Source organism: Musca autumnalis, unplaced genomic scaffold (assembly GCF_047663935.1).
Source record: "Musca autumnalis isolate F117 unplaced genomic scaffold, ASM4766393v1 scaffold_5, whole genome shotgun sequence".
Lineage (NCBI taxonomy): Eukaryota > Metazoa > Arthropoda > Insecta > Diptera > Muscidae > Musca > Musca autumnalis.
Genome location: NW_027412088.1, coordinates 67,234,996 through 67,247,117, shown reverse-complemented (window position 1 = coordinate 67,247,117; position 12,122 = coordinate 67,234,996). Strand labels below are relative to the sequence as shown.

At 39.0% G+C, this 12,122-nt stretch overlaps 1 protein-coding gene across 29 annotated transcripts in view; it reads left to right on the top strand.

Moving 5' to 3' along the window:
* Positions 1-12,122, top strand: part of LOC141405841 (guanine nucleotide exchange factor DBS) — a 457,151-nt gene that overhangs the window by 341,755 nt on the left and 103,274 nt on the right. For 2 of the 29 annotated variants that reach the window (XM_073990585.1, XM_073990586.1), the window contains exon 1: positions 6,245-11,198. The exons of 26 other annotated variants lie outside the window; for them this stretch is intronic. In XM_073990585.1, the coding sequence (XP_073846686.1) occupies positions 8,346-11,198 (2,853 nt within the window). In that variant the 5' untranslated portion in view covers positions 6,245-8,345. Of the gene's footprint in view, positions 1-6,244; positions 11,199-12,122 lie in introns of those variants that run through there. One more of the 29 variants, XM_073990588.1, reaches the window with a different exon arrangement.

The following is a 12,122-nucleotide window of genomic DNA, read 5'->3' as shown; positions in this document are numbered from 1 at the left end:
AATGCATTTCACCATCATCCTTTTTAAATTAAGTGTAATTCGTTCAACTTCGATTTCCATTAACAATCTTATAGTTAGCTGTCACTTTTGAAATCAGGTCAAACATTAGTTTTAATACAAAAACAAATTGATGTAAAATAGATAAATAATATGATATTCCTATTGCTACTATAAGTAGGCTGGACTCACTTTAATGAGTTCAATCACTCTTGACAAATAAATAAAATGAATGTCCATCATCAATAACACTGGGAACAATGAACCCATTAAATTTTACTAGACAACTAATCAGCCCACAAAAGCAACAAATAAAATCATATAAGAAATTCCTTTTTAAAACAAAAAGGGTACCCCAAAATTGTTTACGAATTTAGGCTACCAACAAAACTCAACATCATGAGTAAGCAAATTTCATTGTGACCAATCTTGAGAGATAGAGTGACTGACGGACAGACTGACTGAATTCATGATATCAAGTAATTTTTGTAAATTCAAAACTCCCCATCGGAACAGCAATTAATCATTCATGTTGGGAAGATATCCACCAAACAACAACAAAACACTTCGATATAAAGCCATTAATGTTTGGTTTTATTACCAATATTGGTGGACAGATGGATGGATACAAATTGATTTATGGTGTTTAGAATACCTTAAAACCTTCTTGTCTTGCCTAAGCTAAGCCTGTAAACAACAGCAACAACACCAACATTTTTATGTTGTTGCTGCATCGATTTGAATATGGAAGGGATAGCTTCGTCTTTCTTTATTTTTATTTCCCTGTTTACTGGACATGGCATTACATGAACATTCTTATCTCATTTTATGACTCAAATCCACGCACACGACGACGAGGAACACTGTTGGAAGTTATACGCACACGCGCACTTTATGTCATCTTGATAATTTATGCCCCCGAAAATAAATCAGAATTCTGCTGCTGTTGTGTTGCTCCTCCTTGTTTATAGAGAGTACAACTGCTGAAAAGTAGGAAAGAGGAAGAAAGAAGTAACACCGCACTCGTACATAAAATATGAGATGTGGTCATTAAACTTCTATTTTTTATTGGACCTCTTTCACAATCCTCTTCTGGCGGAGTGCAGGAACATTGTAATGTTGAGTAAAAGATACGCAGTAGTGTTTAAAATAATAGCACTAATAAAATGTATTTTTAATAAGAGGAAACAATATTTGTTAGGTGAGAATGTGTTTGAGTGAGGTAGTTTGACGTATATGAAACACATTTCTGAACATTTTCTGATTCGATTAAAAATCTTACAAAACACACACTTTGTCATTGAAGAGGATGAATCTCAGTGAGTGGTTGCCCTGGACTGGTTGCTTCGGACAATGCTGATTGCAAATTCAACGTTTTCAAGAGCTTTTGAATGACCATTCAGAGCTACAGATAGCTTTTCAAAATCTTCAGGCCATGCGTAAGAAATGAATGCACAGATTTAAAGCAACCTGTTCCGGGTTTCAGGCATCAGAATCAGAGCTTGAATTCGGGCGGCAGTACTTCTGCGAGTATAAAAAAGAATAGAGTACACCCTATTTTTTATAAATTATAAATAAGAGCTGGTTCCGAGTGGGAGTAAAATACGCTCGAAATCGAGCAGGTTATATTCGTTTAGTTTTTGTCATAATGTTGTTTTATTTGTAAGTACGGATAATTTCGCAATCCACAGCTGCAAACGAAATAAAAACAAATACGATGAAGATATCGATTTCACTCCCAGAGCAAACTCTTACTTCATTTCGAACATTTTGACTCCCAATCAAATTTTTGAACAAGGAGTACCGCGAGCGCTACCACATAAAGCAAAAGAGTGAAAAGTAAACTTTTGGTAAAACTTGTACTTCTCGAATCATAGCTCTGATTCACAATACACGCAAGAAAAGCTGAAATGACACGAGAACATGAATCTCACTCCTCTCAACGAAGTGACTGAAGATAAACTAAATGTCGTCTCTGCAGCCACCTGTTTCCTTAATCTCAGTTTTACTATTGCTGAAGTCTGATTTCAATTGAGCATAATTGCTCATCAAATCCTGCAAAAGAAGTACTCGATATTTGGTGAATGGAGCTCATCATCCATGACAAAGCGAAGAACGCGATCCAACACATGATTCTGAACTTTGGTGTGGGGTGACCTATCTTTTGGAATATTTGATGTAGTCGAACACAACGCCTACCATACGAATGACATTTCAATAGAATTTCCGAATGGTAGAGGTTAAACAGTGGCGGTGATATCACCCCGCATTGGGGAACTGCCTGTTTCACACTACAGGTTTTGGACTCCTTGTTCCCGAACGACTGGTGTCCACACTTATAGTTGATTATCCAATGTTTCAAACACTGCTAGAGGGAAGTATTCTCTATATCCCCGAACAGTTTGGCTTGGTTGGTTTGGTTGACGGTATCGAAGGGTCAAAATAGGTCAAGAGCCACCATGACTGTTCGGTGGCACTGGCCGTTCTGGTTTAGTCCTCTCTGTTACATGGCGTGTAATACCGTTGTGATGCTGTGAATAAACTGCTTCTCATTATGGAGGGGAATAGTCCTCTAGAATTTTCGCTAATGGCGACAAGAGGGAAGTCGGCCTGCACGATTCGTCTCTGCTGACATGCTTGTCTGGGTTCAACACCGTTTTATTCCAGAAAGGGTCTCTAGAAGCACCCTTTTTCCAGAAAGGGTTTCTAGCAGCACCCTTTCTTACAGAAAGGGTCTCTAGAGGCACCCTTTCTTTCAGAAACGGTCTTTAGAGGAACCCTTTCTTCCAGAAAACGTCTCTAGATGCATCCTTTCCTTCAGAAAGGTACTCTAGAAGCATACTTTATTCCAGAAAGGGTCTCTAGAAGCACCCTGTCCTCCAAAAGAGTTTCTAGAAGCACACCTACTTCCAGAAAGGGTTTCTAGAAGCACCCCTACTTCCAGAAAATGTCTCAAGAAACACAATTTCTTCAAGAAATGTTCTCAAGATGCACTCTTTCCTTCAGAAACGGTCTTTAGAAGAACCCTTTCTTCCAGAAATGGTCTCTAGAAACACCCTTTTTCCAGAAAGGGTTTCTAGCAGCACCCTTTCTTCCAGAAAGGGTCTCTAGAGGCACCCTTTCTTTCAGAAACGGTCTTTAGAAGAACCCTTTCTTCCAGAAAGGGTGTCTAGAAACACCCTTCTTCCAGAAAGGGTCTCTAGAAACACCCTTCTTCCATAAAGTGTCTCTAGAAACACCCTTTCTTCCATAAAGGGTCTCTAGATGCACCTTTTCCTTCAGAAACGGTCTCTAGATGCACCCTTTCCTTCTGAAACGGTCGTTATAAGCACCCTTTCTTCCACAAAGTATCTCTAGATGCACTCTTTCTTTTAGAAACGGTCCTAAGAAGAACCCTTTCTTCCAGAAAAGGTCTCTAGAAGCCTCCTTTCTTCCAGAAAGGGTCTCTCGAAGCACCCTGTCCTCCAGAAGAGTTTCTAGAAGCACGCCCACTTCCAGAAAGGGTTTCTAGAAGCACCCCTACTTCCAGAAAATGTCTCAAGAAACACAATGTCTTCAAGAAATGTTCTCCGGATGCACTCTTTCTTTCAGAAGCGGTCTTTAGAAGAACCCTTTCTTCCGGAAAGGGTCTCTAGAAACACCCTTCTTCCAGAAAGGGTCTCTAGAAGCACCCGTTCTTCCATAAAGGGTCTCTAAAAGTACCCTGTCTTCCAGAAAGGGTCTTTAGAAGCACCCTGTCCTCCAGAAAGGGTCTCTAGAAGCACCCTGTCCTCCAGAAGAGTTTCTAGAAGCACGCCTACTTCCAGAAAGGGTTTGTAGAAGCACCACTACTTCCAGAAAATGCTCAAGAAACACAATTTCTTCAAGAAATGTTCTCAAGATGCACTCTTTCTTTCAGAAACTGTCTTTAGAAGAACCCTTTCTTCTAGAAACACCCTTCTTCCAGAAATGGTCTCTACAAACACCCTTCTTCCAGAAAGGGTCTCTAGAAGCACCCTTTCTTCCAGAAAGGGTCTCTAGAAACACCCTTTCTTCCATAAAGGGTCTCTAGATGCACCTTTTCCTTCAGAAACGGTCTCTAGATGCACCCTTTCCTTCTGAAACGGTCTTTATAAGCACCCTTTCTTCCACAAAGTATCTCTAGATACACTCTTTCTTTTAGAAACGGTCCTTAGAAGAACCCTTTCTTCCAGAAAAGGTCTCTAGAAGCCCCCTTTCTTCCAGAAGGGGTCTCTCGAAGCACCCTGCCCTCCAGAAAGGGTCTCTAGACGCACGGCTACTTCCAGAAAGGGTCTATAGAAGCACCCTGTCCTCCAGAAAGGGTCTCTACAAGCACCCTGTCCTCCAGAAAGGGTCTCTAGAAACACCCTCCAGAAAGGGTTTCTCGAGAAACACAATTTCTTCAAGAAATGGTCTCTAGGAGCACCCTTTCTTTCAGCAAAGGTCTCTAGGAGCATCCTTTCTTTCAGAAAAGGTCTCTAGAAGTATCCTTTCTTTCAGAATTAGTCTCTGGAAGCACCATATCTTCCAGAAAGGGTCTCTGGAAGCACCTTTTTCTCCAGAAGGGTCTCTAGAAGCACCCTGAGGCCCTTTCTGCGAGATATAGTGCTTCTAGAGACTCTTTCTGGAAGAAAGGGTGCTTCTAGACCTTTTCTGAAAGAAAGAAGCACCACCCTACTTCCAGAAAGGGTCTCAAGTAGCACGCTTCTTCCAGAAAGGGTCTCTAGAAGCACCCCTACTTCCAGAAAGAGTCTCAAGAAGCACCCCTGCTTCCAGAAACGATCTCTAGAAGCAACCTTTCTTTCAGAAAAGGTTTCTAGAAACAACCTTGCTTTTAGAAATGATCTCTAGAAGTAACCTTTCTTTCAGAAAAGGTCTCTAGAAACACCCTTTCTTTCAGAAATGGGCTCTAGAACCACCATTTCTTTGATAAAGTGTCTATAGCAGTACCTTTTTTCAGAAAAGGTATATAGAAGCACTTTTTTCAGAAAGGTCTTGAGAAGCACCCTTTCTTACATAAAGGTCCATAGAACCACCTCTTATATGAAAGTAACAGCCGTTCTCAGGTAGTCTAGCCACTTTTTCCGCTTGTTGCCTAACTCTTGGGTTCATACGACAAAGCTCATCACGTTCATTTTCTAGTCCTGTCGCCTCTGCTGGAAAATTTGGTCTACTTTCGGATATTCGACTAACAGGTATGTAGGCTGCAACTGTGATGATGTCCCAGAAATTTCTCTCAGCAACCCGAGGGCACTGTCCATTGGGCGGCTTTCCGAAGCGGTGATTTATAAATTCTAAGAGGTCATGAAGTCGGCTATACTGTTAACAGAGACCAAGTTCGGAAAATGGCTTAGCTGGTATTCACGCGTATTGTATCGTCAACAATCATCATAATATATCCCTACAAGTTGAACACATCTAACACATACCGGAGTCCTTCTGTGATTGTTTGAGTTTTGCCATTTTTATACCCTCTGCCTTTTAGATAAAGATGGTATATACCCTTTTTTACGCGAAAGAATGGCTCTACACCCCAAGTACTCGTATATGTGAATAATTTGGAGGTGATTTAGTCCGCCAGTCTGTCTGGATGGTGCGGACTATAAGTATCGAACGGATCAATCGATTTGGTTTCAACTTTGGTTATCGTAATATTTTGTCCAAACATGTTTTATGTTCGAAGAATTTTTCCTGATTTTTCCCACACAAAGTTTGGAAAGAGTGTAGTTTAAGAACTATTCTGAGATCGTTTTTAAATTTTTGGCAACGTGATGTTTTTGCGGCTCTAGTTAGGACGGTACAATTTTTTTTCGGTGGAAAGTCCATTCTCCCAGAAAAGTTGGCCCAAACACTTAAAAAATCCTATAGACGTGAGAAGTATTGTGTTAATTAATTTTTTAGGTCCAAGACTGACGGCACAGCTGACTGATACTTTCTTGTTTTTTCAACATTGTGATCCCCCAAAATGTTATGCTATTTTTTGTTATACATGTGCCTACTATTTTGGAGTTGCTATGTTGTCCATAAATGCCTGCCTCCAATAAACAAAAAACTGGTCAAACAAGAATGAAATGAAGATCGTTTTCCTACAAGCGCAAGCGTAACGAACAAAATGCCCCATGCCCCATCCAAACGGCGAGGTATGAAACAAACATGTTGTGTGTTGTATACGATCACAAGCTAACCCCAAATAACTAACTGGTTGCCACTGTTCGCTCCAGCTAACTACCAAACAAGCAACAGTTGCAAACAAACTTTTGACGGTTAAACAACATTAAAACGGATGATTGAATACGAGAAGAAGAAAATAAACGAAACTTATTTTTTTAAACTTCGTTCGATGAATGAATACGATTTCGGAAACACATCTTTCTTTATAAAAAAAGCGTAAACAATAAAACAATTGTGTAGAAAGTTACAGTTACAAAATAAAAGATGGGCATTGATTAATCTCCAACCCCCCACCCCTCGAATGTGGATTATAGTGTTGAGTTTTTTTTTTAAAGAAATAAAAATAATATGATGTATTATTGTTTTATATAATTATGCAAAATATTGTGTGTTTTTATTGCTATTATTATTCAATTTTTATTGACCACTCAACAATGTTTGTTTGAAAAGAAAGAGAAAAAACAAAAATAACGAAACGAATTATTAATACCGGAAAGTGGTGCTACAATTGTCAAGCGAACAAATCAAATCGAAAAAAATACTACGAAACAATTTGTCTGCATAACGAAGACGAGCTGAATTTGAAGAAAAAAAATAATTTTTTATTTGTTTTTCATTGTAAACAAAACCAAGGTTAAAACCCATTGATGCTGCTAAAGTAAACCGACAAAAGTGTCTGCATTTAAATGGCCTATTAAATACAAAAAAAAAATTGTGTCAAAAATATTAAACAAAAACCTCGGCGTTGGTGTGGCTTGATAATAAAAAAATCATAATTTTAAACCTAATAATCCCACTCAAATCTGCTGCATATGTAGCCAATTAAAACAGTAAATTGGTTTTGGAACTCTAAAGCTAATGAGAATTACAACAACCTTATGGACTCTTCAAGCTCCACTTTTGACTCTCAAACTCATTCAAGTGACTAAGGATTACACTTAATGAGAATTATAAGGCCGATTTATGTTTATTTATACATCGAAACATAAAGAGGCGTGAGAAGAGAAGGGAGAGGTTTCTACATACCAATTTAAGGAACAATAAACCAGCATAAGTTAAGAGAATAACTCAAGAATCTTATACTAAACTAAATCAAAGTGAATGAGAATTACAAGCTTTGTACAATAACATTCCACAACCCTGAAGTTAACGTTTTCTAAACAAACGACTTCGTGCAAACAAAAACAATATCAGTGAAGAAATTATCTAATAAAGCAGTAATTTAAAGCAAGATTCAACACAACAAATTTAAGCGGTTAAAGTAAATGAGAATTACAAGCTCTTGATTATAATTTTACACTACACTAAAGCTTGCGGTGCAAACAAAAACAAAGTCAGTGAAGAAATTAACTGAAAGGCTTTTATTCTAATCAACTTTCAATGCAAAGTGTTTGATTGTTTAAAGTAAATGAGAATTATATGCCTTAATTTAATTCTTTAGTTTGCTCTGAAGGCAAAATTACAAAATTTGACAAAAAAATAAACATAAAAACTAACAAAAAAGAATCAAAATAAAAAAATTAAAACTCCACAGTGTGTGAATCGAATGAGAATTATAAGCTTTATTGAAAACTAACCGACTGTTCTAAAGTAAACTTTTTTAAAGAGTTCAAAAATCTTTGGTGAAAACACAGTGAAAATCAAATAAATGTTCACCAAATCTCTGATCAAATGAGAACTACAAGAAGAAAATAAAACAAATTTTAAATCCAACTCCAAAGTGTGTGAATCGAATGAGAATTATAGGCTTTAATGAAAACTAAACGATTGCCGTAAAGCAAATTTTTATAAAGAGTTGCAAAATCTTTGGAAAGAAGCAGTGAAAATCAAATACATTTTTAACAAATCTTTGATCAAATGAGAATTACAAGCTTTATTCAAATACATTAGACCGCACCGGAGCAAACAGATTCAAACGAAAAAAAACACGAAACGAAAGAAAACGAAAAAAAATCCCGAAACATAACGGAACTAACCGCGAAATTTAACGAATCTTTTAAAACCACAACTAGGCAAAAGACTTTTCAAAACAAAAACGGTAAAGAAAATCCATCTTTTTCCCAAAAATCCAAAACTAACTTCGATTAAACAACTGGGAAAGTCTACCTCTCCCCCAACATGCTTCAGATTCTCAACTAAAGCAGAACCCCTTCTTCGCCTTTTCCACCTAATCTTCAATGAAGAAATCCACCAAAATGCATCATATCCAGCGAAAACCCTCCAATGAAACATTGGCCAGTGTGGGTATGGATAGTACCTTGGATTCGAGAATGTCCAGTGCCGAGGTACCACAAATGGAACTGCTCAAGGTGAATTATGTGCATCAATGCAAAGAGGCTTTGATGACAAAAACTGGATCCAAACCAAACTACAGTTATATGGAATATAAACGACATCTGCCACAGGTGCAGCTAATGTCCTCTTCACACCAGCAACAACAACAGCAGCGTAATAAAAATGTGAACCGCGTTACAGTTATCAATCGTTATGAGGCGCCCAATAAACCCCTACCACCATTGCCCCCACCTACCGTGGAATCATGGCAATTTTTACAGGGTTCTTCTGGCCCACAACGTACCACCAATTCACCACCGAAATTTGTTAAACCTCCCGCTTCTGTTTCGCACTCAACTGCCTCCATATTTAACGATACAGCCTCCTCTTCCAGCTGTTGTCACTCCTCCAACTGTGGTGACAGCACCGGCTGTGAATCGGATAATACCCTTAATGGGGATTGTGAAAAATCCAATAGCTGGGATTATCGTAATCGTATTTCCACCTGTGACATACGACGGGACATGGCTCGTGCCGGCATTAAATCTCGAGCAGATCGTATTGCCCGCATAGAACTAACCGAGTGTGAACATGGTTCGCCCAAATCCAAGGAGGCAGTGGCCAAAATCAATAAAATGTTTGAACAACAAAAACAAGCGAGGCAATTGCCACCACAACCCAGTCGGCCGGCTCCCGTGCCACACAAGGAACCTAATCGCAGGCTCAAGCCATTGGCCCCTCTTGCCGAGGATCAACCAGGAAGATTTAGGCAATCTTTAAGTATTAACAGCTCCGAATGTTTGGAGTGTGCGGAATGTTTGTCGCAGCAGGAGTTACAAAAGGGAGAGAAAACTCGCTCCCCCTGTTCTCAAGAGGAGCATAAAAGGAAGCCCATCTCCAGAATACCCAAACCCATACCAGATTCTCGTAATTCCAACCTCAATAGCCATAATAGACCGACAGAGGCCTTTAGGTACATAGATCATGAAAAATCGTTAGCAGAAGACATCACACCCTGCCTTAATATAGATCAAAATCTCCTAAGGAATACCAGGCTACCTGCAGGACAATATCAAAAGGCCAAGGTGGAAAGGGTACACATAAGGAAGAAACGGCAACCTCTGCTAATTATCAATCAACTAAATGAGCCCAGCAAACCACAACAACAACTGCACGACAAGGAGGAGGCGGAGCCGGTGGAGAAAGACAAAAACACCTGTGGCTATAAGAACTGTAATTTCAAAAATTGTCCCATGTCCAAGTCCCAGCATGATTTGTCTCAGCTACACCATGAAGATGAGCAACAAAAACTCAAGCGCTTATCCTTGGAAAGTAATTCTGATTCCGGTGTCTCTTCCTCCAATGATGAGCACAAGAAACCCTTGGAGAATTTAAAAAACCTCGAAAAGTGCTCGGATAAGGCATCAGGGAAATCCGAGCACTTTCATCAAGATTATGCCTATGATAAGAATAAACTCTGCAAGGATGGTGGAGAACCCCTGAAAGAAAATAACTCATCCTCCTCAGGTTCCCACATAAAAATCCAGGTGGGTAAAACCTCCATAACCTCATTTTCGGGCCACTACAACAATGCCGATCCCAATGATGTTAGTAATTTTTCCAAGAAAAATCTTACCAAAGCCACAACAAATGAGGCCCTAAATAATTCCATAACTAAATCAATGACCACCACAGCCACACCAACAACGCCCACCACCACCAAACAGTGTAATATTGAAAATGAACAACGTTTAAAAATTCAAAATAATTTACAAATGAAAAGTGAAAAAAATTTAACCAAAATTAAAATCGACGATGATTGGATAATGGATAATGCCGCTGATCATCCGGATGAAGATTTTATTGAAACCGACTCTCTAATGATCCACGAAAGCTCGGCAGCATCGGCCCTCAAGAAACCCCTGAATACAGGGGAAAATTCAGTGAAAATCTTTGTACGCAGTTCCGGTCAAAATCCTCATGATATGACCAGATCCTCGTGTATATCGGCCCATTCATTTGCCTCCCAAACTTCAGTGTGTACACAAAATTCTTCCACCCACTCCACATGTTCTTCCAGCAGTTGTTGCAGCAGCAACAGCACAGCTTCTAGTTCCAGTTCTTCCTCTTCCGGCTGTTCGGCAAGTTCCCATGCCGGTGACAATCAATCCTTATGCGATTCGGAACGTGATTGTTGTTGTCAATTTTCCGATACAAATGGGATATTTTTCAATCGTCCCTCCTCGGTTATTTCCGATGATCAGAGAGCCTGTGCCGGCTCACCTTTGAGTAGCACAGATGCCATAAGCGATATTAGCAGTTGTGTGACCTGTTCCTCGGCCCAAAGTACAGTTGTGGTGGCAAGTAATTCCAAGCAATTGGCTTGTTGCCAAGCCGACAGTGGGGTATTTTGGAATAATTCCTATGGCCTTTTGGAGGAGGATGAACACCGCCAAACTGAAGATGGCAATGAAAATTTACCATGCTATTGCAGCATGTCCAGTTGTGATGAGGACAATTGCTCCTATTATGAGGGGGAGGCGGGAGATAACCACAACAAGCATCCACCACGCAAGGGAGATAATATAAAAATTGAAATAAGCCACTCATATCGAGAGGAAGACAAAGAGCAGACAGCGAATTTAAGACATCATCCAAATCGTCATCAATTACAAATACACCAACAGCAGCAGCAACCTCCACAATTGCCCAAACGTAATGCACGCATGAGCACTGGCAATCAATTGCTGAGGAAGGTAAGTTTAAAAGATAAAACAAAAAACCTACCCTACTACTGAAGAGCTCATCGCTCATCTCTTCAAGCAAACAAAAGACACCCAAGCCAAACGGTCAATATAATTATCTACTCCATTGAAGCGGAAACATGTGTCCAATGCAATCAGTTGCCATCATTAGAAGATGAAGTAAAAAAATCAGATTTTTTTCTTACAAAGAAATGAAGCTACATTTATTTCCGTTTTTATGATCTCCTCTTCTTGTTTTTTTTGGAAATTTTTTTCAATGCTTTTTCATTCATTCATCCATCCATCCATGAATGTCAATATCCATGCCATCCCAAAATCAGCTCACGTCAATGTAACATTAAATACGAATTTTTTATAATTATTGAAACTTCTGTGCCTCACCAATTACCGAGACTGTTGTCTATTTGGTAATTTCGTTTTGTTCATTTGTTTGGTTTATGGACAATTTTTAGAAATTTCGCCACTTGTCTGTTTTGTTTTTTTTTTCTTTTTTGTAATGCGTTTCCGTTTTGTGAAATTTCATAACATAATTATGGGTTTGAAAAATATTTTTTAGTATTGTTTGTTTTACTAATCGTTGCAATTTTTTGGAAAGAGCCAAGAATTTCAACTTTCTTTTGAAATGGAAATTATGAAACATATAACACATGGCCATAATTTCAAAATGCAATTTTCATATGGACAATAGAAAAGTAGTAGTAGTAGACGGAATAAGTCTGTCGGCAAAACCTACTTGCCCGCAGACTTATTCCATCAGCCGATGACTTTAACAAGTACAAAAGATTAAGTCGTCTTTACCGACAGAGATATACCCTCACTAGTGTTGGGCAGTCTGGTCACTTTGCGGATCGATCTTGTTCAATCCGTTCACCAAGAGGATCCAAGTAGTTCATTTTGTTTATGTTCAATATTACA